We start from the raw sequence: 27,704 nt of genomic DNA on the forward strand, positions 1-27,704 counted from the left end.
ACGTGGATCACTAGGTGCCAGGATTATTGAACTGCAAACTTCTGTTGCTGATAACCCAGTAACCTTTGGTTTCAAAGGATTCTGATAGAACAAATATGGAGAAACTATTTTCACCAGTAAATGGGTGGGAACCAGGATAACAGTTTTAAACAAATGTACAAAATCCTCGAATTCCTTTACACTCAGGACTGGAATACTACAGAAACAGATTTCACAGCAATTTTAAAGTATTACTTGGAGGACTAATTTCAAAGGCCATAGGAATAAAGTCTGTAAATGAAAACAGCTCTTTAAGATTAAGGTATATATGCTGCCTCCTTTCGCAAGATTCTATAGTAGTCTAAAATGCCATTAAACTACTGAGGTTTGGATAAATTAAGACTCAACACCTTGGCATGGGTATTTATTGATCGCAAGTGTTCAACACTATTGAAAAATATAAACACACAAACAAAATAGGAAAGAATATATCGCCTTGAGAATGTAGTAAAAGTTTCAGCTTTCAATAGATGGAATTATTACAACAGCTCTGTTCTTGGAATGTACAAACAGATTTGCAACATTTGTTTTAAAAGTAAAGCCAAAAAAAGTTTGTTGATGCAGGTTTAGCATTTGTTTTTACCTCAGATCCTGAAGAACAATGTCTACAAGATACTAAACATGAAATGCTGGAACTGGCAATGTTACAAATCAGGATCAAGAAACAGGCTCCAAAGTTTTCTTTCTCATTTTACTACACATGATCCAAATCCATTTACTTAGTAAATCACAAACAGTCTTAAAGGATTAGTCACCAAACAGGTTTGTTCTTGTTCTGTCAGCCATCCAGCTCTCTCAAAACAAAAACTCAAATCAACATTTTCCCAACTCAAGGATCTGATTACCATTCTAGCAACTGTTAAAAAGCACACACACACCCCCCTCAGATTTCCTAATGCAGACTCCTGGTTACCAAGCTTATTGGCACCCTCTATTGGCTGACTAGGGAACAACATCGTAGGGGACTTCCCAAGGCACAGGAAGAAAGAGGAAGTTGTACAGAGAGCAGATTATCGATTCATACTCATCCCTTAATGAATCATCATTTTCAGCTACCCTCATGTTCATGATTGAACACAATTTGGATCATGAGCACTGGACTGGCACAGCAATACGAAAGTACACTTAGATTTTAAGCACAAATCACTGGAACCAGTTGATTAGATTTAAAACTGAAGCATTACATGATCTCCAATACAAATTGCAACTGATATACCTTAGACAGGTAGAAAGCTAATGATACAGCACCTATGACAAGTATGAAAGAACAATTTTATTTTACTCCCTTGGGCCTTTTCATTGATCTTCCCACCACAGATGGAATCTATTAAGGCCATGAAGAATTTGGTCTCTCATATTCTAACCTGCAATGTGGAACTAAAATTTATATCAACTTACAGCTCAGGTAAGTTATTAGCATTTTCTGGTGTAATTCTGCTGTAGCCACCAGAACTCATCCTTTCTACTTGCCTCCCCTGAAGTAAATAATGGGATATCATTAGCTCATTATCAAAGCTGTTGGCTAGTACATTTTCAGAGTTACTAGCATCTGTCTAGTAAGCACATCTAATTTACATCCCAGTTTTCTCCAACTGCAACAATCTTGCACATCAGTAACCTGTCACAACTGTGATGGCAAAAGAAACCTCCATTCTTAATATTGGGAAATTACCAGTTTCAAACGTTTTAATCTGACAAGCAACGCACCATTCTCATTCTCCAAGCTCATCTCCAATAAGGGCACTTTTGAATTTCCCCATACGGCTGGCATACTGTGATTTCTCAATCACTGAACGGGCAGCAGCCTTTTCATTCCTCGTTCGCCTTTTCAGCAATGTTTCCAGAAGCCTCAGGCTCTTTTTTCTCCTCGCTTTCTTCTGCTGGCTTTACGCTGCTTTCGCTAGACTTTGAAAATGCCACTAAGCGGCTGCGGCTCCGCGCCCCTGGCTGGTACAGCTGCATGGTAGGGCGGTCCTGGAAAGAAACAAAAGACATGAAAGCACAGAACTTGAATCGTTAACCATTTGTCTCTTTGTAGATGCCACTTGATCTGCTGAGATTTTACAGTCTTTAGCTCAATATGGTAAGAATTATTTGCACATTTTATAAAGTGTTTACTCTTTACACCATCTTGCAAAATAATACAAGTCCAACTGTTTTGTTCATTGTAATGGAGTAAAACAATTCAGATACATTTCCAGCAAAAGTTACGGCAGAGCTTTAGTAACTGGGAGAGGCAGTAAAAGGACCACATGAGTGCCAATGAACTTAATGACTGATTTGTAAAATTATAGCAATTTAATATTTCAGTGGTTTGGTGTTAAATTCCTAGATTAAAAATCCATTATGTAAAGACTGAGTTATATTAGAAAATATTCAGAGAGCTTACTCAAGAGAAATTTTAAAAATAAATTTGATAAATGTCACTTAGTATGGCAAGTAGAGCTACGGCCCATTAAAAGCATTCTGACTGCATCATGGCCTGGTAGGGAAACTCCAATGCACAGTTCCTTCACAGGTGTAACTCTCCCTATAAGGACATATCCAAAAGGCAAATGTCTCAGGAAGGTGACATCCATCAACAGGGACCCCACCGTCCAGGTGAAACCTTTTTCTTGATGTTGCCAGACAGGAGATATGGGAGCCTGAAAACCCACACGTCCAAGTTCAACAACAACTTCTTCCCCACTGCCATCAGGTTCTTTAAGTGAACTGACCTGCAAAAGCCCAATTCTACTTAGAACTATATTCCTGCTCTCTCCCACAATGTACATGTTTATTTTGTCATGTATAATTGATGTCAATTTAAGATTATTAACTTGTATAATGTACTGTGCTGCTGCAGAAAGCTGATTTTCATGGTGTTTATACCCTGTCTATACAATAAAAACTTGAGTGCAAACCCTTGGTTTTCCAGGGGAATTCACGCTTGCCTTTCATAGACAATAATAAGCACAGTGAGTGTTATTAGCTGAAGGAACTGAAACAGCATCTAACCTCACTGCAGTACATCAGAATTAGGTTTAATATCACTGACGTAAGTAATAACATTTGTTATGTGGCAGTATAGACAATAGATAAATGCTGAAGTATATAGTATACTAAAGTAAATAGTATATAGATAAATACTAAAGAAATACACACACAAAAAATAAGTAGTGCAAAAAGAACAGAAATAGTGAAGTGGTGTTAATAGGTTGGTCCACTGTCCATTTAGAAATCTGATGGCAGAGAACAACATGGATGTCACAGCAGTAACTAGGTATAGGTAGAAATGATGGGACCTGGTCTGTGCAGGAGGAATGTACCAATTCCACATGAGTTCCCAATGAATTTTACATTCAATTGGTATTCTTTACTAGCAAGGGTGACAGCTTCTCTGGGAGCTGCAGCCAAAGTCCAGTTCAGATCCAAATAGGTGGGTCAGCTGCAGACAGCAAAACCAATTGAAATCAGATTGAATTACCTGCAGTCACAGACGTGCCAAGTTGGCATGTTGCTTTTCTGGTGCTGGGGTGCGAGCTGTGTCATTGAACAGTTGCATAACATTCTGATTGAAGACAGGAATCAGCCAGAGGCACAGTGCCTACAAAAAGTATCTCAGTCCCCTTGGAAGTTTTCATATTTTATTGTTTTACAACATTGAATCATAGTGGATTTAATTTGGCTTTTTTGACACTGATCAACAAAAAAAAAGAATCTTTCATGTCGAAGTGAAAACAGATCTCTACAAAGTGATCTAAATTAATTACAAACATAAAACACAAAATTGCAGAAGTATTTACCCTTTTAATATGACACATCAAATAATCACTGGTGCAGCCAATTAGTTTTAGAAGACACATTAGCTATATGGCGATCTGTTTTTGGAGACCCATGGTCAAGGTGTTTCAATTGACCGTACTAAAAATACACCTGTATCTAGAAGGTCCAACTGCTGGTGAGTCAGTTCCTGACAAAAACTACACGATGAAGACAAAAAAAAAACACTAAGTAACTCTGTGAAAAGGTTATTGAAAAGCACAAAACAGGAGATGGGCACAAGGAAATTTCTGAGTCACTGAATATCCTTTGGAATACAGTCGTCAATCATCAAGAAATGGAAAGAATATGGCACAGCTGTAAATCTGCCTAAAGCAAGCCACCCTCAAATTGAGTGACCATGCAAGAAGGGGACTAGTGAGGGAGGCCACCAAAAGACCTACAACAACTCTGGAAGAGTTGCAGTCTTCAGTGGCTGAAATGGGAGAGACTGCACATAAACAGCTGTTGCCCGGTGCTTCACTAGTCACAGCTTTAATTGAGAATGGCAAAGAAAAGGCCACTGTTGGGAAAAAAAACACTCATGAAATCTTGGCTAGAATTTCCCAGAAGGCATGTGGGAGACTTTGAAGTCAGCTGGAAGACACTTCTATGGTCTGATTAAACCAAAATAATGCTTTTTGGCCATCAGGCTAAATGTTATGTTTGCCATAAGCCAAACACTGCACGCCATCAATAGCACACCATCCCTACTGCGAAGCATGTTGGTGGCTGCCTCATGCTGTGGGGATGCTTCACTGACGCAGGCCCTGGAAGACTTGTGAAGGTAGAGGGTAAAATGAATGCAGCAAAATACAGGGAAATCCTGGAGGAAAAACTGATACACTCTGCAAGAGAACTGCGACTTGGGAGAAGATTTGTTTTCCAGCAAGTCAATGACTCCAAGCATAAAGCCAAAGCTACACAGGAATGGCTTAAAAACAACAGTTAATGTCCTATAGTGGCCAAGTCAGAGTCCAGACTTCAAACTAATTGAAAATTTGACTTGAAAAGAGCTGTTCACTCATGATCTCCATGTAATCTGATAGAGACCTATCCACACAAACTCAAGCTGTAATTGCTGCCAAAGGTGCATCCACTAAATACTGACTTGAAAGGGGGATGAGTAACTATGCAATCTACTTTGTGTTTAATAATTGTAATAAATTTAGACCAACTTGTAGAAATTTGTTTTCACTGTGACACAAGAGTTTTTTCTGTTGATCAGTATCAAAAGTCCAAATTAAATCTACTGTGTTGTAAAACAATAAACCATGAAAACTTCAAAGGTGGCTGAATACTTTTTATAAGCACTGTACCAATACCACAAAAGAGAATCAACAAGGAAATTAGTTTGCTGGAAAAGAGATTCAAAAGGACAACTTCAATGAAATTCAAATGTCCATGAGTACCACATGTGTATTAATGGGGCAACAGGACAGGTGGTGTATATTAAAACACAGTGAACAGCATCATTTGTACCAGCGTTGCCCTGGGAGCACCCTGCAAATGTTGCCAACATAGTGTGCCCACAACCTCACATATCTTTGGAATGTAGGAGGAAACTGGAACACCCAGAGGGAACTCATGCAGTCATGGGGAAAGCAAACACCTCACAAACAGTGGCTAGAATTGAACCCCGATGTTACTGCTAGCTGAAAAACTTTACACTATCTGCTACCCTACCATGCCGGCCAAGGATAAGTACAGATGAAGCTTGCAGGGAGGAGGGCATCAGATTCCTGGACTCGTTTTGGTCAGCAGGGTTTGGGAGAAGGGAAAATAAACTGGAAAGCCATGGACCAGCACAAGGTGGACACCCTTGTAGGCAAAAGGAGCATCAATGAGAAGTTATTATGGTGGTTGAGGGCGAGGTATAAAAGTTCTATTTGGACAAAGCTAAAACTTTACCTACATTGCGTGTATGATTAAGAATGAACAGCAAACCACTGCTTTGCGGCAAGCCAACGGTCAAAAACATTCAAGGTGAAGAGTAAAATCTGTTATGCTTTTTACACAAAACAAATTAGAACTCCCAAAAACCAATGCCTGGAGGAGCACATTGTGTCCACTTTATAAAATACAAGACTGGTTTATTCGTCACATGTACATCAAAACATACAGTGAAATTAGTGATGACTGTGCTGGGGAAGGTCCAAAGATGTTGACACACTTCTGAAGCCAATATGGCATGCGTAAAACTGACTAAATCTAATCCACAAGTCTTTGGAATATGACAGAAAATCAGAGCACCTGGAGGAAGCCCTTATGGCAATGGGGAGAATGTACAAACTCCTTATAGATAGCAGCAGGAATCAAACTGATCGATAATCACCAGCACTGTACAACATTTCAGTAACTGTTACACTATCCTGCTGCCCCAAGTTGGCTATAGTTAAAGTAACACCAACAAGGACTTACAAGAATGATGCTATCTCAGTGCAGAAGGCTCAAAGAATGTTTAAGGATTTTACAAGGAAAGTTAAAGGCCAGCTTTGCCTACACTGGGAATGGTTTGTCGACAATAGAAGGTCCAATGTGATTTAGTCAAGGGTACAAAACTATGCAACTTACTTAGGAAAAGTGGTACGAACACGTTTACTTATTAGAGAAGTCAATAGTTAGTATAGTCCAACAATAGGAAAAATAACATTATAAGTAACAAGATCCACATAAATGATTGTTTCTATTTATCTGGCCCACTCAGTTCATTTTTAAAAAACATCTGGATGAGCATTTAGCTATCACAAGAGCTGGAAAATGGAACAAATCTCAATGGCTCTTTTTCAGCCAATAATAGCACAGGGCAAAATAGCAGAAATTCATACTAGGTCAAGAATTTCCAACCTTTAGAGTACCAGGAGGTGCACGTTTTACCTGTCAGTAAAAGAAATTATGCTGTACCTTATTTCTGATTCGTTCTTTTTTCATTGCAGTTTCCTCCTTCTTATCCTCTTTTCCCTTCTCTAATTTGTCGTAACTTGCTGTAATCTCCAAGCTCTCCCTTTTCCTGGCTTTTTCATTTGACTGATCCTTCTCCTTCTTTATATCTTCGTCTTTTTTCCTGAAAGGCTTGTCAGCCTCACACCGTTCCCTCAGTTTCCTGCGGTCTTCCTCCTGGCGTTTCTGACGTTCTTTCTCCTTCATTCTCCTCTCGCGTTCCCTTTCCTCTTTCTCTCGGTACTCTCTTCCGCCATCGTCCTCAAACCTACTGGGTCCGAACAAAGAAAAACTCATTCAAGTCTCTAAAACAAAAGCCTCTAATTAAGAAAACAGTTATTATGCGATGGTGTCAAAATGGCTGCTGTGACACGTCTGGTGTGGTAATGTAATTTGTAGCGCTTGTCACTCTCACTTTCAGCTCCACCGATGGCTAACAGTCTCGTAAAAAGGAGAGCCAAATGTGTAAATTCTCCCTGCTACTATGTAGCCTCTGCAACAGCAAGTGTCATGTAGTACCTCCTCGCTGATAAGACATGGAAACTGAACTCCTGGATTGGGTGTCTATATAATAAATGGCAGGTGATTAGGGAGCTTAAGGTAAAAGAACCCCCAGAGGCAGTGATCACAATATGATTGATTTCAACTTGAAATTTGATGGGGAGAAAGTAAAGTCTGATGCAGCAGTATTTCAGTGGAGTAAAGGAAATTAGAGTCACATGAGAGGAGTTGGCCAAAGTAAATTGGAAGGAGATGCTGGCAGGGATGCCAGCAGAGCAGCAATGGCATGAGTTTCCGGGAAAAATGAGGAAGGTGCAGGATAGATGTAGATCTTCTAAAATGAATGCTAACGTTGCATTTGCCTTCTTCACCACTGACTGAACCTGCAAATTAACCTTTAAGGTGTTCTACACAAGGGCTCAAAAGTCCCTTTGCATCTCCCCATTTAGAAAATATTTTAGGAACATTTGATGGCTCTGGATCTGTGTTCACTGGAATGTAGAAAGATGGGGGTGGGGGGATCTCATTGAAACCTTTTAAATGTTGAAAGGCCTAGACAGAGTAGATGTGAAAAGAACATTTCCTATGGTGGGGGATTCTAGGAGAAGAGAGCCAAGCATCAGGATAGAGGGGCATCCATTTAAAATTAAGATGTGGAGAAATTTCTTTAGCCAGAAGGTAGTGAATTTGTGGAATATATTTCCATGGGCAGCTGTGGAGGCCAGGTCATTGGGTGTATTTGCCAGGAAAATTGGTGTATCTGAAATGCCAGTATTCATTATGGATTTCTACATGACCCAGGATGAAGAGACCTGTTCACAGGGCAGCTGAGTCAACCACTATGTTGTAGAAGATAAAGGCCAGACCAGAAACAAATAGATAGCTTTTAGTTTCTAATTTCCAATCTGCTGTGGTGGGACTGGTTCCAAGCATAAATGATTATAAGACCATAAGACATAGGAGCAGAATTAAGCTAGTCGGCTCATCGAGTCTGCTCCACCATTCCATAATGGCCAATTTATTATCTCTCTCAACCCCATTCTCCTGGTCTTTTACCTGTAACATTTGATGACCTTACCGATCAACAGTCTATTAACCTCCACTTTATACCGAACAGACTTGATGGCCAAATGGCGTAATTCTGCTCCTAATGTCTTATGGTCTATTTATACACAATGACTTGGCCTCCGCACCATGTGTCAATGAATTGCAGATTCACCGCTCTCTCATTAGAGAAATTCTTCCCCATCTCTATTCAGAGGCTGTGCGCCCTCTAGTATTAGACTCATTCCCCATAGTGGGCATCCTCTCCATATCTACCCTGTACAGGCCTTCCAATATTCAATAGGTTTCAATGAGATCCCAATCACCGCCCCCCCCCCACCCCCCCATCTCCTCATTCTTCTAAACGGCAGTGAGTACAGGCCTAGAGCCATTAAACGCTCTTCATGCTTTAACCCTATCATTCCTGGGATCATTCTCATGAACCCTCCCCCCTTGTGATCTCTACCATTGCCATCATACCCTTTCTTAGGTATGTGGTCCCAAAACTGCTCACAATACACCAAGAACAGTCTGACTAGTGCCTGATAAAGACTCAGCATCACATCCTTGCTCTTCTACTGCAGTAGTCTTGAAATGAACGCTAACATTGCAATTGCTGTCCTTATCACCTACACAACTTCAAGGGTACAATTTAATGTCAGAGAAATATGTACAATATACATCCTGAAATGCTTTTTCTTCACAACCACCCACGAAAACAGGAGTACCCCAAAGAATGAATGATAGTTAAATGTTAGAACTCCAAAGTCCCCCCCACCAGCTCCTCCTTCCTGCACGCAAGTGGCAGTGAGTAACAATCCCCCCCATCCCCACCAGCAAAAAAAAGCATCGACACCGCCACCGAGCACTGAAGCGTGAGCAAAGCAATAGCAAAGACACAGTTAACCCAAAGACCGCGTTTCACCTGGTATTCGATATACTGCAGGTTCTCGCTCTCCCCAGTAACGGAGAAAGAGGTTTCTCCATTTTCCCTTCAGGGAATCTTGCACGAGGACTCCCAAGTTCCCTTGCACCTCTGATTTACTCCCTTTAGAAATTATGAATCTAGTATCGCAACCACTATGCTGTAGCAGCCTTCAAAGTCTATTGCGAGAAAAAGGCTAAAGGCTGTTTGGCAAAGATTGACAAAAGCAGCCTTTATAAAAGTCTGCAGGGAAGATCACTACTTGTGGTTCACTGTACTCTAGCACTGATTTATAATCACAGGTAAAGAAGTGCATTTACTGAAACAAATAGCAAGACAACAGATACAATTAATTCCATTTAGTCCCACGTACTTTTTTCCTTTATCATCCTTGATGGAACTCTCCAGTCTTTTTCCCTGGGCAATGAATGACCTGTCTTCTTTAGCCCTTTCTCTGTCCAGTTTCTTTAGTTTGTCCTTTGGCTTTTCCATGCAGGAGTCATCCCCTTTTTCTGGCTTCTTCAGAAGCTACAAATCCATTGAGATATATTCCCGTTACATATTTTACTGGTTAATATAGCAATTTTGTAGATATACTGACATTATAGTGCACCTTTATCTTTGGTTCATCCTTTGATCGATCCTTTTCTTTGTCAAACCCTTTTTCTACCATCTTCTTTTGTTTCTCTGCTTCCCTCCTTTTCCGCCTTTCATCCTCTCTCCATTTTCTTCTTTCTTCTTCTCGAAGCCTCCTTTTTTCCAGCTCCCGTCTCCTCCTTTCTTCTCGTTTTTCCTCTCTTATTCTCTGGTAGAGAAAACAATGACACATTCATTCATTAACAGCATGTATGAGGGAAATAACACTAATTTTCAAAATAACAAATTGAGGGAGGGGTGGATCTTTACCTGCTTAGTTTTTACATAGTCCAGAAGAGGTGTTGTTTTCTTGGCTGTGAATTAAAAATATTATCCATTTAGACTATTGCAAAAACTTCTGAAAATTAGAGAAAACGCTGAATAAACCTTATACACCAACATGTAGCACAACTCAGGGAAAATTACTGCTCAGGAAACAAGTACAAATGGTTATCAGTACAGTGTCTTTGTAAAAGACCCAAGATACACAAAAAGCTCCATTAGCATTAATGCTGTATTTCTGAAGTGCATGAATGTAGTTGGGAGCAGGTGGTAACAAGCAGAAACATAGGACTCCCTAATCATCATTCAGGAATACACCATTAACAAGAAACATATTGTTTTAAATAATAGCAACTCAAGTCGCATGTACACAAGCATTCAATGGATGGAAGGATGGAAGGATGGTAGATAGATAGATAGATAGATAGATAGATAGATAGATAGATAGATAGATAGATAGATAGATAGATAGATAGATAGATAGATAGATAGATAGATAGATAGATAGATAGATAGATAGATAGATAGATAGATAGATAGATAGATAGATAGATAGATAGATAGATAGATAGATAGATAGATAGATAGATAGATAGATACTTTATTCATCCCCATGGGGAAATTCAACTTTTTTTCCAATGTCCCATACACTTGTTGTAGCAAAACTAATTACATACAACACTTAACTCAGTAAAAAATATGATATACATCTAAATCACTATCTCAAAAAGCATTAATAATAGCTTTTAAAAAGTTCTTAAGTCCTGGCGGTAGAATTGTAAAGCCTAATGGCATTGGGGAGTATTGACCTCTTCATCCTGTCTGAGGAGCATTGCATCGATAGTAACCTGTCGCTGAAACTGCTTCTCTGTCTCTGGATGGTGCTATGTAGAGGATGTTCAGAGTTATCCATAATTGACCGTAGCCTACTCAGCGCCCTTCGCTCAGCTACCGATGTTAAACTCTCGAGTACTTTGCCCACGACAGAGCCCGCCTTCCTTACCAGCTTATTAAGACGTGAGGCGTCCCTCTTCTTAATGCTTCCTCCCCAACACACCACCACAAAGAAGAGGGCGCTCTCCACAACTGACCTATAGAACATGTTCAGCATCTCACTACAGACATTGAATGACGCCAACCTTCTTAGGAAGTACAGTCGACTCTGTGCCTTCCTGCACAAGGCATCTGTGTTGGCAGTCCAGTCTAGCTTCTCGTCTAACTGTACTCCCAGATACTTGTAGGTCTTAACCTGCTCCACACATTCTCCATTAATGATCACTGGCTCCATACGAGGCCTAGATCTCCTAAAGTCCACCACCATCTCCTTGGTCTTGGTGATATTATTGCTTGTTATTAAATTAGCAAACTTTTACAATTCACCTTAGAAGAATGAAACCTGCCATTACCCTTACATGCTCAAAATTATACCAGAAATCATTTTTTTTATTTAGAGATACAGCAGGGAAAAGGCCCTTCCAATCCACCAAATCGCACCACCCAGCAACCCACCAAGCTAGCCAAATCACAAGACAATTTATGATGACCCCACTAACCTTCTTTGGACTGTGGGAGGAAACCCACAGGCACACAGGAAGGAACGTACAGACTTGTTTACAGAGGACACCAGAATTGAAATCTGATGCCCCGAGTTGTAATAACATCATGTTAACCACTACACCATTGTGGTGGCCTAAGTTGATGGTTCTTTTTGATCAAAGACAATAGAGCAAACTGCTTTTATTGTAGATCTTCATTAATTATTATAACAAAAAAGTTTCATTTATGGAAAAGCATTCAGTATTAAAGAGCACAAGATTATTTAAAGCAATAATTTAGAGAATCATCATTTCTGCAACTCTTTTATAAACAAGCAAATAAAGATTTGGAAGCTTTAGATTTTTTTGAAGCAGTTCTATTTACCCGCCAGTTCTTTTGTTTTTGCTTCAATTTCCTCCAGAAGTGTTTCAGGATTGTTTGAATTTTTCTCATCGTCCATATTATTATAACTCTCCAAAAACTTCTTGTATTCAGGATCTGATATACAAAAAAAATACAAAACAGTGAGCACAAATTCAGCTAATTCCAAAGCAAACTCAATCAAAATCAAAACAATTAATTCAAGGTCTTCTGTTTTTGAAAAACTGCTCAATTTCCCTTATCAGAAAGGCATGACAAACTTCTACTACTTGGACGATAGGATCATTCAGAACTGCCATGGAAATATATGAACTTTGATCTCCAGATCAGCACCTTGTGTTTGCTTGGCACTTATTCCCACAGTGGATCAGGGACAAAATATCGCCAATCACTACAAGGTACTATGTATTGAGGCTTCAAAATAATTTTTTACCGGACCTATAATACACAAACTTAGTATTCTAGCAAAGAGTTAACCTGAACTTTGTACCTGTAAGCCCGAGTAGGATTCAAACCTGTCATCTGAACTTCAGAAGGGAAAGGTTTTAACCTCCAAGCCAGTGAAATAAACAGGAATTTTTAAAAAATGAATCTAACACACTGCAAATCTTTTCCCCCATAATTGATACGACACAATTTTAAAGTGCATATATTAAGTCAACATGGTGATAGCAACAAGGAGCACTGGTCTCCTCACTAGAAAACGCAAGTCTTAAGAATTGGTACTCCCTGATCTCCTAACAAAATCTGTATTTTAATGCCACTTTCTTCAGTCAAAGGCAATTGTTTCCTCAATAGATTCCTCTCCAGCTGCTAACAACACTGATCCAAGAGCAACTAAAGAATACTTAAGAGTGTTGTTAACAAAATACAGTGGCATGCAAAAGTTTGGGCACCCCTGGTCAAAATTTCTGTTACTGTGAATAGCTAAACGAGTAAAAGATAACCTGATTTCTAAAAGGCATAAAGTTAAAGATGACACATTTCTTTAATATTTTAAGATTACTTTTTTTATTTCCATCTTTTACAGCTTCAAAATAACAAAAAAGGAAAAAGGGCCCAAAGCAAAAGTTTGGGCACCCTGCACGGTCAGTACTTTGTAACACCCCCTTTGGCAAGTATCACAGCTTGTAAACGTTCACTACAGTCAGCTAAGAGTCTTTCAATTCTTGTTTGGGGGATTTTTGCCCATTCTTCCTTGCAAAAAGCTTCTAGTTCTGTGAGATTCTTAGGTCATCTTGCAAGCACTGCTCGAGGTCTATCCACAGAATTTCGATGATGTTTAGGTCAGGGGACTGTGAGGGCCTAAACAGCTTGCGCCTCTTGAGGTAGTCCATTGCAAATTTTGAGGTGTGTTTAGGATTATTATCCTGTTGTAGAAGCCATCCATTCTTCATCTTCAGCTTGCTTGCTTCTTTTCCTTTTAAAAAACAGACGGTGTGATGTTTGCTTTCAGAATTTGCTGGTATTTAATTGAATTCATTCTTCCCTCTACCAGTGAAACGTTTCCCATGCCACTGGCTGCAACACAAGCCCAAAGCATGATCGATCCACCCCCGTGCTTAACAGTTGGAGAGGTGTTCTTTTCATGAAATTCTGCACCCTTTTTTCTCCAAATATACCTTTGCTCATTGTAGCCAAAAAGTTCTATTTTAACTTCATCAGTCCACAGGACTTGGTTCCAAAATGCATCAGGCTTGTTTCGATGTTCCTTTGCAAACTTCTGACACTGAATTTTGTGGTGAGGCCGCAGGAAAGGTTTTCTTCTGATGACTTTTCCATGAAGGTCATATTTGTGCAGGTGTCACTGCACAGTAAAACAATGCACCACCACTCCAGAGTCTGCTAAATCTTCCTGAAGGTCTTTTGCAGTCAAACAGGGGTTTTGATTTGCCTTTCTAGCAATCCTACGAGCAGTTTGCTCTGAAAAATTTCTTGGTCTTTCAGACCTCAACCTGACGTCCACCATTCCTGTTAACTGCCATTTCTTAATTACATTACGAACTGAGGAAACGGCTACCTGAAAATGCTTTGCTATCTTCTTATAGCCTTCTCCTCCTTTGTGGGCATCATTTATTTTAATTTTCAGAGTGCTAAGCAGCTGCTTATAGGAGCCCATGGCTGCTGATTGTTGGGACAAGCTTTGAGGAGTCAGGGTATTTATAAAGCTTTGAAATTTGCATCACCTGGCTTTTCCTAACAATGACTGTGAACAAGCCATAGTCCTAACAAGGTAATTAAGGTCTGAGACCTTGGTAAAAGTTACCCGAGAGCTCAAATCTCTTGGGGAGCCAAACTTTTGCATGGTGCTCCTTTCCTTTATTTCACTCTAAAATTGTACAAAATAAAAAATAATACACTAATCTTGCTTAAAATGTTGAAAAGAATGTTTCATCTTCAGCTTTATGACTTTTGGAGATCAGTTCTACTCACTTAACTATTCACAGTAACAGAAATTTTGACCGGGGTGCCCAAACTTTTGCATGCCACTGTATATAATACAAATTACTTGGCTGAAAGACAATTAAAACAAGCAACAGAAATATCTATATTATAAAACATCATTGAGCCCCAGGATGAGAACTAGCAACAATCATATTTACTTACAGTGATTCATGCTAGGTCATTTGACTCAAAGTTAAACAGCAAAGATTTCATTAACCAAATTCATACCATGTGAAGCATTTCACTAACGTATTTGAAAATCAAAACAGCAGGTGCTGGAAATAAAAAAAAGACAAAATACTGGGAAGGCCAAGTTACATCTCTGAAGAGCAAAACATTTAACATTCCAGTTCTAAACTTTTATGCCGTTGAAGCTTTAGTCATTATTTCAACAGAATAAGCAGCACCAACCCAAAATATCAATCCTGTTTTACTCTTCCATAGCCTTCTGAGTGTTTCCAGTATTTTCTACCAAAATCTGTCGTTTTTCAAACTTGAAACCAGTAAAGGACTATTTTTTCAACATTTGTCTCTCATTTAAATCATTTCTCCCAAGATAATGGAATAAAAATGAGTACAGCACAAAAGCAGTATCATGATGGATTGAAGGCACAACTTGGAATTCTTTGTTTAACGCAAGTTCCTTGATAAAACCCCATGCTCTGAGATAAATCCAAAGTCTATCTTCTAGCTAAAAATAAGTAAACACTTGGATTTCCACAGAGCCTTTCACATTCTTTTTAGAATGTGTCAAAGCACTTAGGAGACAGTTATTTTTGAATTGTAGTCACTTTGGTAATGTAAGAAATGCAACAGCCACATGTACACATCACTATCAAACTGCAGTTACAGCTTAACCTAAAACTGATTATCTCTCTGGGTCAGTGTATCTGGGTAGTCAAAATGCAATGGTTAACTACTGAACAGTTAATCGATGGTTGGCTCATGATTCATAAAACACCAGTTCAATCCCACCACAGCAGGTGGGAATTAAAAAACACCAACTAGAATTTGAATCAGTAATTGCAACAAATAATTATCTTAGTGATACTCCAGTACACCTGGCCCATCAATATCCCTATCTGTTCAGGGCCACATGCAACTCCAGACCAACAGATATGGTTGTTATTTTATCTGTCATTGCAAAAAATTTGTTCAGCTTAGAATGCACAAGTTTAAAAAAATGCATTGACTGAGGAACATGAAGCAGAAATAAAGGTTAACACACTAAAAAGAGCTTGCATTGAGCCACAGGATACTTCATGTCTGCTAGTGATAACATTTGAGGCATAGCCCAAAAATTTACACGCTTGTATCTGAAGTTGGTACAATTGGGATAACCAAGTTACACCTTAAAAATCTACCTGAAATTCATCAATGCACACAAACAAAACAATCACATAAAAAACAGTTCACAAGCATTTATATTATATAAATAAGATAAACAATCCATACCATCACTAAAGTGTATATTGTCCGTACCATCTTCAACAGTTCCTGCTTTTGCATCCTTTTTCTTGCTTTTCTTTTTTGGAATTTTCTGAAATGGGGCAAATTCTACAATAGCAGGGTATTCCTGACCTATTATCAGGAAAAGAAGAGATAGAAAGCCAAGACATAGAATACAAGTAAAAAATTTAGCTATTAAAATGAGATCAGATTAAAAATTTAATCAAATACAGGTGGCCCCCGCTTTTCAAACATTCGCTTTACAACAACTCACTGTTACGAAAGACTTACATTAGTACCTGTTTTCGCTAACCAAAGAGGATTTTCACTTTTACGAAAAAGACGCCCGCTTTATACGTGTGCTTACCCCGAGAAAGACTACAATTGACCGTGAAGCCTCGTGCGGGGAGTTGCTTGTGCATGCATGTATGTGCGCACGTTTGTGCGTACGTGCCAATTTTTTTCTCCAAATTGATTTTGGCTCGCTACCTTCCCAAGTTTGATAAGTGAAACTACACCGTAATTACAATATTTCTACTTTATATAGGGTGTAAATTTATCATTATCATTCCTGCTTTTACTATATGTTAGTGTTATTTTAGGTTTTATGTGTTATTTGCTTTGATTTGGTAGGTTTTTTTTGGGTCTGGGAACGCTCAAAAATTTTTCCCATATAAATTAATGGTAATTGCTTCTTCGCTTTACGACATTTCGGATTACAAATGGTTTCACTGGAATGCTCTACCTTCGGGTTGCGGGGGAAACCTGTACAAACTTAAGGTAACTGAAACATAACTACTCGTATGGAGGCTGGAACAATCTGTCCAAAATTAATTTTTCATTTTATCTTTAAGTCATGACAAACATTTGAACCAAATCTGCTTAATAGCAGAAGATACCTTTCAAACCAACTAAATCAACTTTGTGGCAGTCTGGATGGTTATCTTCTATTTAGAGTGAAGTTATGCTTTGTTATGTGTTCTACATTCATAACCAGAGCCAGTTCTTTAAGATTGATATAACCGGGGTGATAATGGGCAAAAATTCCCACTACCTATTAAATGCTCCCGATGGTGTTCGTCTCAAATAGCCTCTGACAACCAAGTCCAGCTTCTGGCCTTCACGTGTGACTTAACTACTAAGCCCAGCAAAACCACTGCTGACAGAAGGGGGGGGGGGGGGGGAAGGCAGGTCACTGGTGCCTTAAAACCAGTCACTTCAGGCAAATGGGGCTCTTCAGCCGTGGTTGGCAGCTCATCTAGAACAAAATCTCTGATCTCAAATGTCTGCTGCCTTGCTGCTGAATCCACTCATAGGGCAGGCTTTAGGAATAAACTCCGACAAAAAATCCAGAGCTGGAGTTCCCAGGGCAGTCCCTCATTGAGTTCAACGCTGACTGGTAACTCCTGTGACGCAGCTGGTGACAAACTGTATTGGTCTCTGCTGTTCCTTTAGATTCAGCAGCTGTGTAGAGAGGGGGAGTCTGCTGCACAGGCAACAGCTGCTCTCATTATTGTACTGCCCTGGCTTGCGTATCAAGTAGGCAGCTAGGTCGTAATATCCATGGTCGACCCTGACCAAAGGAGGGTCTCAACACTCATAGCCAGAGGTACGTAGAAAAATAGAAAATAAACAATGTAATTTTATTTGATATTCCTCAAACTCATTTGCTAATGGAACACCCAAAGTACCAAACCTTCCACGGAAAGGCATCTTCCCTTCACAGGTGGTACTGCAAAAAGAAACCTTCTTAGGCCAAATAATGCTACATATGATCATATTCCAGGAGTGGGCAGGTAAAAAAACAGTATTTATTAAACAACACTATAATCTAAAAAAAGAAATTACCATTCACACAGAGGATTCCACTTAATTGGGCCATCAGTTAATCAAGGCAGCCACTTATTTGGGACAACTCTTAAAGAACAAAAACAAGTCCAGAAAATAGCAGGACTCCCTGCCTTTATTCAGAACAGTATGATGCTTGATTAGAGCAGGCAACCGTAACCTAGCTTCAGCCTTCTGCACACCATGTGGCTGTTAGATACTACACCATGTTTAGGGCGAACAGTGTTTAAATAGCATCACTTGCCATATTTATGTGAAAATGTGATTTTTGTTACTGATAGCTGGCTAGTAATAAATTGTAAGCTAACTTACAACTATTTTGCACCTTGCGGTTTCAAATATTCAGGCTTGGAGATGACAGAGTCAGGAGGGAAAAGGAAATAATCTCACCACTTTAGAAAGTTAGAATTTGGAGGTATTGACAATCATCTTAAATGTTACAATTAAAACAAAGATTTGGAGGATGCAATTGTCAAAAGCACCATTTGAAGGCAATCCACTCTCTGCACTAGGTCACACACACAAAATACTGGAGAAACTGAACAAGTCGGGCAGCATCTATGGAAATGAATAAACAGTCAATGTTACAGGCCGACACCCTTCTTCAGGACTTGGAAGGAAGAAGACAGCAGAATGAAAAGGTGTGGGGTGGGGGTAAGATGGAGGAGGATAGCTGGAAGATGAAGCCAGATGGGTGGGAAAGATCAAGGGGTGGAGGAGGAATCTGACAGGAGAGGAGAGTGGATCACAGGAGAAAGGTAGAGGGAGAGAGGAGGGGACCCAGGGGAAAGTGATAGGCAGGTGAGAAGAGGTAAAAGGTCGGGGGGGGGGGGGGGATTTTTTTAAAAAATATTCATGCCATCAAGTTGGAGACTACCCAGACAAAATACAAAGTGTTGCTTTTCCACCTGTGACAGTGGCCTCATCTTGGCCCAAGAGATGACCATGGACCTACATGTAGGAACGGGAATCAGAATTAAAACGTTTGACTACCAGGAAGTTCGCTTATGACGGATGGAGCAGAGGTGCTCGACGAAGCAGTCCTCCAATTCACAATGAGTCTCGCCAATGTAGAGGAGGCTGCACCGACACAATAGACAAACCCAGCAGATTCACCTTGAGCAACTGTTTGGGGTTCTGAATGGAGGTGAGGGCAGTGGTGTATGGCCAAGTATAGCACTTCGGCTGCTTGCAGGGATAAGTGCCAGAGGAGAGATTAGTGGGGAGGGATGAACGGACAAGGGAATCCTGGAGGAAGCAATCCCTGTAGAATGCTGCAGGGGTGGTGGGTGGAAGGTAAAGATATGTTCAGTGATCGGATCCCTTCGGAAATAGTGAAAGATAGGGAGGATGATGTGTTGGATGCAGAGGCTGATGGGGTGGTGGATAAGAACAAGAGGTACTCTATCACTGTTAAGGCGGTGGGAAGATGGGGTGAGCACGGACGTTTGGGAAATGGAGGAGAAACAGGTGAGGGCAGCATCTATGGTGGAGGGACATTCTTTAAATGTGGAGGACATTTCTGATGTCCTAGAATAGAAAGCCTCACCCTGGGAATAGATGCAGTGGAGTAAGAAACTGAGAAAAGGGAAAAGGGAAGAGGTTTAATCCAGATAACCCTGGGAATCAGTAGGTTTATTACCGATGTCAGTTGACAGCTTCTCTCCAGAGATGCAGTAAATGGAGGGAGGTGTCAGAGATGGACCAAGTGAATTTAAGGGCAGGGTGGAAATTAGAGGCAAAGTTGATAACATTGTCTAGCTCAGCATGGATGCATGAAGCAGTACCAATGAAGTGGAGGAAAAGTTGGAGGAGAAGGCTTCAAACATGGACTGTTTTACGTAGCCAACAAAGAGGCAAGCACAGCATGGCCCATGCAGGTGCAGCCCATGACTACCACTCGAGTTTGGAGAAAGTGGGAGGAGCTAAAGGAAAAAAATAGTTGAGGGTGAGGACCAGTTCTGCCAGACTGAGCAGGATGGTGGTGAAGGGGAATAGGTTCATTCTTTTGTCAAGAAAGGAGTGGAGAGCTTTGAAGCCTTTTTGATGGCACATAAAAGTGTATAGGGACCGAGTATCTATGGTGAAGATGAGGCAGTCAAGACCAGGGAACTGAAAGTTACTGAGGAGCTCAAAAGCATGAGAAATGCAGCGGATATAGGTGGGAAGGGACTGAACCAAGGGGATAAAATGGAATCAAGGTATGAGGACTCAATTTCAGTGGGGCAGGAGCAGGCTGAGACAATAGGCCTACTCAGACAGTCTGGTTTGTGGATCTTGGGAGGTGGTAGAAGCGAGCAATGTAAGTGTAGGGTAAGGGAACTATGAGTTTGGTGGCACGGGATGGGAGAACTAAGTTTAGTGGGGTGTCTGTGTTGATTTTGTTCATTTACATTCAAAAGAACACATCAGCATACACTGAATGAATTCCTCCATTGATAAATAACTAATAATTTTATAGAAATGTAGTAGTTTTGGTAGTGTTCTAATTTATTTTATTTTTTATTTAAATACATAATTGTTATTCAAACAGTAGTTTGTCTTTTTATACCCTTTTAACTATTCCCATAAAACAATTAACTGGGACAGCTGCTTAATTGGGCCAAAATGTACTGGCCCTAATGTGTTCCAATTAACTGGAACCCACTGTACTTTTGAGGATACAAAGGAGGTGGTTTAACAGATGCAAATTGTGCAAACCAATTGAAGTGTTAATAATAGTTAAAAGTACCATACCTTTGCTGTCAATAAAAACATAACCATCAAATTGATCCCTGAAGAGCACAATATCTTCTTGGTTTTTGAAGTTAATGTATGCTCTAGAAAATATGTGGGGAAACAAACTGTAGAGAGAAAGAGATTTTGTGTAAGAAACAGCTTGAAAAGGGTACTTTTTAAGCTCAATTGCTTTATAGAAATGACTGGACAGCACTTATGACCTAGCATTTCATTTAATATCAAAGATTTGGATTAACTGTAATATACCCAACCTTGCTGATAATATAAAGTTACATCACTGTGGGTTCTGAGGAAGATGAACAGAGACTTCGTGGGATTAGAGACAGTTTAACTGAAAGGCCTGATGAATTATAATGTGGAAAATCGCAAAATCATCCACTCTACCAGAAGGAAAAAAAAATTAGGTGCAATATTATTTTTTAAATTGCAACAGATTGAAAAGTATCAATATTTAGAAGTAACTTCTTGTACACAAGTCACTGAACATGAAGGTAAAATGATATGGAAAGGAGGATGAAAAGTGACTTGATAAGAGACATAGATAGAGTGGTGAACCAGAGACATTTTCACAGGGCAGAAAGGGCATAATTTTAAGGTGTTTGGATGAAAGTATGTGGGAGGATGTCATAGACAGTGGTTTTTCCTTTCTTAAAAACAGAGTAGTCGGTGTGTGGAATGTGCAACTAGCACTGCTGGGAGGGGTAGATACATTTGGAACATTTAAGAGACTCTTAGATAGGCATGAATGAAAGAAAAATAGAGGGTTAGGAGGGAAGGGAGGTTAAATTGATCTTGTAGTAAGTTGGTACAACATTGTGGGCCAAAAGGCCTGCACTGTGCTGTAATGTTATATATTCTTTATGCTGGCCTTTATTGTAAGAGGATTTGAGTATAGAGTAGATATATACTACTCTCATTAATACAGGTGATTATTTGGTGAGACCAAATCTCCAAATATTGGTCAGAGTATTGTTCTCTATGCACTGTCTACATTTCTCACCACCTTGGTAAAGTAGACAATAGGACTAAAGATCCCACGCACCCTGGACACCCTTTCTTTCTCCCTCCTACTAAATGGTTCCCTAGTACAACTGCATCTTTTTACCTGTACTACACTTTATTTTTCTCTTTTATTGCTTTCCCCTTGTGCTATGTCAACACATTGTAATCAATTGATTCATATGGACAGCATGCAAAATGGGTTTTCACTGTACCCTGTGACAGTAATAAACCAATTTACCAATAGCTCTGGTTCCCCTACCAACTATACACCAATGATAGAAGGTATGCAGTGCAAGTTCACCAGTGATATCCAAGGAGAAGAAATGAAGTACAAAGAGTTTAAGCAGACTACATCTGTATTTTTAAAGTTCAAAAGTGAGAGAGGTGATCTCATTGAAAAGGTAGAAAATTCTAATTGGGCTCAAAAGGCTAGATGCTTCCCACATCAGGGAGATCTAGAACCCAGGGTCAGATCCTCAATACAAAAGAAAGGTGATACAGGATTGATGAGAGGAAACATTTTTAGTCATAATGTAGCAAATTGTGAAAATCGTTACCAAGATTGAGGAGTTATATAGCATGAAACCAGACCCTTGGGAACAACTTGATGACCAAGTTGCCTACCTGAGCTAGTCCCATATTCCCTAAACATCTCTATCCATCTACCTGTGGAAATTATACCCACTTCTACCATTTTCTCTAGCAGCTCATACCATACACTATCCATCCTCAAAGGCAGGGGTTCCCAACCTTTTTCATGCCATAGACCCCCATCATTAACCGAAGGGTCCATGGACCCCAGGTTGTGAAGTCCTGCTCTATGGGAGATTTGCCCCTCAGGTCCTCTCCAAATCTTTCACCTCTCACCTTAAACCTATGCCTTCTAGTTTTACACTCTTCTATACTGGACAATGTGGCCGTTTACCTTATTTAGGCCTGTCATGATTTTATCTATCTCTACAAGATAGTCCCTCAGCCTTGTGTGTTCCAGAGAAAACAGCCTCCCCTTATCAGTCTCTCCTTGTAACTTAAGCAATTCAGTCTCAACAATGGTGAAGGAATATTGAATTTAAGGATCTCAGAGCCGACCTTCCACAATACTGTTGTATCGCCACATTCGTTGTTCTTCCTGATCAAGGTCGAGAAACTGATTGGTTCAGCAGAGGTAACTAGCCAAATACCATGTCCAAGACAAAACAGAGTTTTAGATGTCCAAGGTAAATCAGAGGACATGGAGACAGTACAGGAAAATGATACACAAAGTTATTGAAAGACAGGGCAAACACACAAAAAGGACCAAGCAGCCTACGCTTACTTCTGCTTCTCAAGTTGTTATATAAAGACTCAGTGCTTTTGATTTCAACATTCTGCACAAGAAAATCTTCCTCATCACCACCAGTCATATTTTATACATCCACTAATCATAAATTCAACTGCAACTTAGAAACAAAATGCTGAGACTTATTCAGACAAGTTTCCATCTTAAAAAAATATCATTTGCTGGAATTTCCCCATGAGGTCAACAAACAACTCATAATACACTGCATGAAAGAGTGCATTTGGCTAAACCATTCATGGAAATAATCAAAATTGCCTCAATGGCTGTTCATAAATCAAGCTGATTACTGTCACAAAGTTCTGCATTTCTATTCAAAGCACTATGAGAAGTGTTACAATGACAGAGCCACAAAAAAAAAGCCATTCTCAGTCAGTAATAGATGAATTATCAGCAAGATCTTCACTGTCCAGAGATCTTCACTGAAGATTGTCATTGGGGTCAGCCTGTCAAGAATGCAGTCCAGTTGGCCCTCCTTATCCGCGGGTTCCGCGTGCGCGGATTCAAACAAATGCAGATCAGGAAAACCCGGAAGTTCTCTCTCCAGCACTTGTTGTTTGAGCAAGTACAGACTTTCTTTTCTTGTCATTATTCCCTAAACAATACAGTATAACAACTATTTTCATGGCATTTACATTGTATTAGGTACTATAAGTAACCTAGAGATAATTTAAAGTATATGGGAGGATGTGCATAGGTTACCACAGATCGGGAATTGGAAAAAAAACCGGAAGTTCTCTAACAGGTATATCCGGTATTATTTAGCGTCAGTTAGTCAAACATTTGTCTTAGTATTCAGTATATATTTTACCTTTCTATGCATACAAAACACTTAAGAAATAAGAAATGTATGTATTTCAATAATTAAGCCACTGCATTGCTTTGTAATAATTGGAGCTTTCATCGGGGCAGGGCCTTCACGTGCTCCATTATTCTCACTTTAAAATTATTCTGATCATTGACCAACTGCAGCCTAACACTTTTCCAATGACCAATGGCGTTTCACCTCTTTCTGATCGCTTTATTATTTCCACTTTATTTTCAATTGTGATCGTTTTCCGGAACAGAAACACTGCAGGCAGTGGGTCCCAAGCTTCGCCAGGTCCTAAAGTCCACCGACTTGAGCAGCTGCATTTTTTGGTATCCGCAAGGGGGCCCGGAACCAGTCCCCCGTGAATAAGGAAGGCTGACTGTAGTCTAGAAGATTTCATTCTATACTTAAAACAATTTGTTTTCAATTATGCTGTTAATTATACCAGTGGGATCCCAAAATTGCTCTGCAGTCTGACAGATTTACATCTAACTGATGTATAATTAAAATGAGTCACCAAACAATGAATATAGCACCACTTGACCAATATCACAAGTAGTCATGAGGGAATAAACATAGGTGCTGAAAATCTAAAATAAAAACAGAAAATGCTTGAGAAACTTAGCATGTTGGGATACTTAACAACTGCTTTGCTGGTTACAAAAATACTGCAGAGTTGTGGACACAGCTCAGCACATCACAGAAGCCTGCCTCCCCTCTATGGACTGTCTACACTTCACCATCTCAGTAAAACAACTAGCATAATCAAAGGCACACCCTACCCAGATATTTTTTCTCTCCTCCTTCCCAATAAGCAGAAATGAACTGAAAAGTATGGTAGTATCAGTCTCTGAGAATAAAGGATTAACATACAAGGAGTGTTTCATGGCTTTGGGCCTGTACTCACTGGAGTTTGGAAACTGAGGGGGGCATCTCATTGACAGGCCTAGACAGAGTAGGTGTGGAGAGGATGCCTCCTATAATGGGGGGGGGGGGGGGGGGGGAGGAGAAGGAATAGAGTCTATGACCAGAGGTCACAGCCTCAGAATAGAGGGACATTCATTTAGAACAGAGCTGAGGAGGAATTCTTTAGTATAGAGTGGTGAATATGTGGAATTCAGTACCACAGATGGCAGCTGAGACCAAGTCACTGGGTATATTTAAAGCGGAGGTTCATAGGTTCTCCAGTAGTCAGGGCATCAAAGGTTATGGGGAGAAAGCAAGGGGGGGGGGGTGTTGGGAGAGATAATAAATCAGCCACGATGGAATGGCACAGCAGACTTGATGTGCTGAATGGCCTAATTTTGCTCTACGTCTATGGTTAAGGACAGCTTCCGTCCTGCTGTCATAAGCCTATTGAACGGTTTCCTAGATCAATAAGATGTATTCTTGACCTTAGTTTACCTTGCACCTTATTGTCTACTTGCACTGCACTTTCTCTGTAGCTGTAACACTTTATTCTGCATTGTTATCATTTTATCTTGTACTACCATTGTAGTGAATTGATCTCCAAGAACAGTATGTGAACCAATACATCTACAGAAAGGGAAACAGAGTTAATAGGTCAGGTGAACATGTCAAGATTCAGGAATTTAATGTCATTTCCAGTATACAAGTGTAAAGAGAAACAATATTTTTAAAACTCTGGATGTGAGGTAACTAAAAAAAAAACATGATAAGATAAAAACACGATATTAAATACATAGGATAACATATACATAGATTGACTATGTCCACAAAGTGATGTTAGGCACATGAAAACCTATACATAAAGTGACAGACAGCATTTCTAGCACTTATTACCACAGCACATCAAATCTACGTAACTACAAGATTTTGAGAACAAGCTCTAACTTTTAATGTGGTAAGGAAAGATTGGTCTATTTCAAAAACACAACACAATTCTGTTATATTAACATTCACCTCGAGTTGGTAGAAAAAAACTCGAAGTAATCATGTTCAGGTAACGGGGCAAGCTGCTCCTCTAATTGTTCTTTCGTCAAACTAGGAGGTAGACGGCGAATCACCACCTAATTAAAAAGGAGAATTATAATCAATTACATGCCTACAACACAGTTTGTTACTGCAACTTATGAAATACCTTTCAATTCTGGAACAGCTCACTCAAATCAGATATCCACCATTCCTTTCAATTCTTTCAGTGGCCTAAACATGGGTGCCCAACAGCGTAGCAGTTGGTACGACACTGTCACAGCTTGGTGTGTCAGAGTTTAGAGTTCAGTTCCAGAGTCTACTGTAAGAAAGTCTGTACATCCTTACCATATGTGTATTTCCTCCCACAGTCTAAAGACGTACTAGTTAGTAGGCTAATCTGTCATTGTAAATTGCCCTGTGATTGGACTCAGGTTAAGTCAGTGGGTTGCCGGCATGCAGCTTGGTGGGCTGGAAGGGCCTGTTAAGGTGCATCTCTGAAAACAAAATAAACAAACAAACCAAGGATCCCCACAGTCCATATTACAACAGATTATCTGAAGCCCCTACTCCCATTGAGGATCATCAGTAGATCATAGGCTATTTGTGGTGACACAGTTACTAAAGTTACTATTTGGTAGTATAAAATAGTTAAGCAAGTTACCATCATGCTCAGTTAAACACAGCAAAGTCTCTCCTAAAATGCTTTTTTAGTTAAAACAGCAAATACTTACAACATTGTGACAGTATTATTGAGCAAATCTAAAGTAGCTGGAGATTCAGCAACAAGTATAGATTAAGCAACACACACAAATGCTGGAGGAACTCAGCAGGCCAGGCAGCATGTAGGGAAAAGAGTAAACAGTCGCCATTTTCAGCCAAAACCCTTTGCCAGCCTGCCGGAGGTTTTCGGCCTGAAATCTCAACTGTATTTTTTTTCTACAGATGCTGCCTGACATGCTGAGTTCCTCCAGCATTTTCGTATGTGTTGCTCAGATTTCCAGCATCTGCAGATTTTCTCATTTGTGGAAGTATACATTAATTCAGTTTTAGGATGCTTTTTGCAGGCAAATATCAGTTACAAGCTCAAAACAATCTTTAGAATTAAATGCTTATAAAAATGAGGAAACTTGTTCATTTGTTACATGCCCCGTTGTATGACATGGGCAACCGTTATCTTTCTGTGATCGTGATTGTTCTTGGCAAATTTTTCTGCCTTCTTCTGGGCAGTGTCTTTACAGAACAGGTGACCCCAGCCCAGACTGGTGTCAATGATCACATAAACAAGAATGAGACATGCACCTGCTGCTCATGTGCCTATCCACCTCCTGCTCCCATGGCTTCACATGACCCTGATCAAAGGGCTAAGCAGGAGCTGCAGCTTGCAAAAGGGTGGCCTGTGTGTGTGAGTGCAGGGAAGGATCGCCTTATACGTCCTTCAGTAGAGACGTATCCCCACTCTGCCACCTGTAATCAGGAAATTCAGGCCTCTAAAAAGAAATTATACAATAACAGCTCCACAGCTTTCATCTTAACAACATGGGCTTAATTTACAAAGCTCAACATGCGATTAAAATATTGAGAGATAAATACAGAGGAACAACACAGGGCATTTCCATTATAATATGTGGGATAAATGCCTGCCACACCATGGTACAATTTAGTGTTACTGTGGGCAATAAACGGCTGTGGATGCCCAGGGATCGGTACTTGACCCCAGATTTTCACAATATATGTCAATGATTTTTGTTTAAAAATGACACAAAGGTGGGATATAGGCAGAGAAAGCAACTTTGGTGGGATATAGGCAGCGAGAACAACTTTGGCAGGCAGGCAAATGCATGTCATATACCTGTCAAAACAAGGATATCTATTCTCCTAAAAAGATGCAAGTATTAATAGTTTGGGAAGAAAGAAAGTGTAATGAGAGCAGGGTATCAATTCATATGCAGCGAACAGTTAGGAAGGCAAATAGATAATGAACTTCACTGTAAGATTTGGGGTGGGGAGGAGGAAGAAAGAGGGCTGCTTTGACCTCTGGAGTCTCTTTATCCTAG

General features: G+C 39.9%; 1 protein-coding gene across 2 annotated transcripts in view; it reads right to left on the bottom strand.

The window, feature by feature from the left end:
* Positions 1–387: 387 nt before the first annotated feature.
* The window catches only part of upf3b (UPF3B regulator of nonsense mediated mRNA decay), a 28,277-nt gene continuing 960 nt past the window's right edge, over positions 388–27,704 (bottom strand). Inside the window, exons 2-10 of one of the 2 annotated variants that reach the window (XM_073057860.1) lie at positions 25,639–25,745; positions 20,564–20,670; positions 15,986–16,111; positions 12,089–12,202; positions 10,157–10,200; positions 9,864–10,055; positions 9,624–9,778; positions 6,745–7,048; positions 388–2,013 (exon numbers count right to left, since the gene is read on the bottom strand). In XM_073057860.1, coding sequence (XP_072913961.1) covers positions 1,849–2,013; positions 6,745–7,048; positions 9,624–9,778; positions 9,864–10,055; positions 10,157–10,200; positions 12,089–12,202; positions 15,986–16,111; positions 20,564–20,670; positions 25,639–25,745 — 1,314 coding nt within the window. In that variant the 3' untranslated portion in view covers positions 388–1,848. Of the gene's footprint in view, positions 2,014–6,744; positions 7,052–9,623; positions 9,779–9,863; positions 10,056–10,156; positions 10,201–12,088; positions 12,203–15,985; positions 16,112–20,563; positions 20,671–25,638; positions 25,746–27,704 lie in introns of both variants that reach the window. The other variant, XM_073057859.1, reaches the window with a different exon arrangement.

Source organism: Hemitrygon akajei, chromosome 10 (assembly GCF_048418815.1).
Source record: "Hemitrygon akajei chromosome 10, sHemAka1.3, whole genome shotgun sequence".
In the NCBI taxonomy this organism is placed as follows: domain Eukaryota; kingdom Metazoa; phylum Chordata; class Chondrichthyes; order Myliobatiformes; family Dasyatidae; genus Hemitrygon; species Hemitrygon akajei.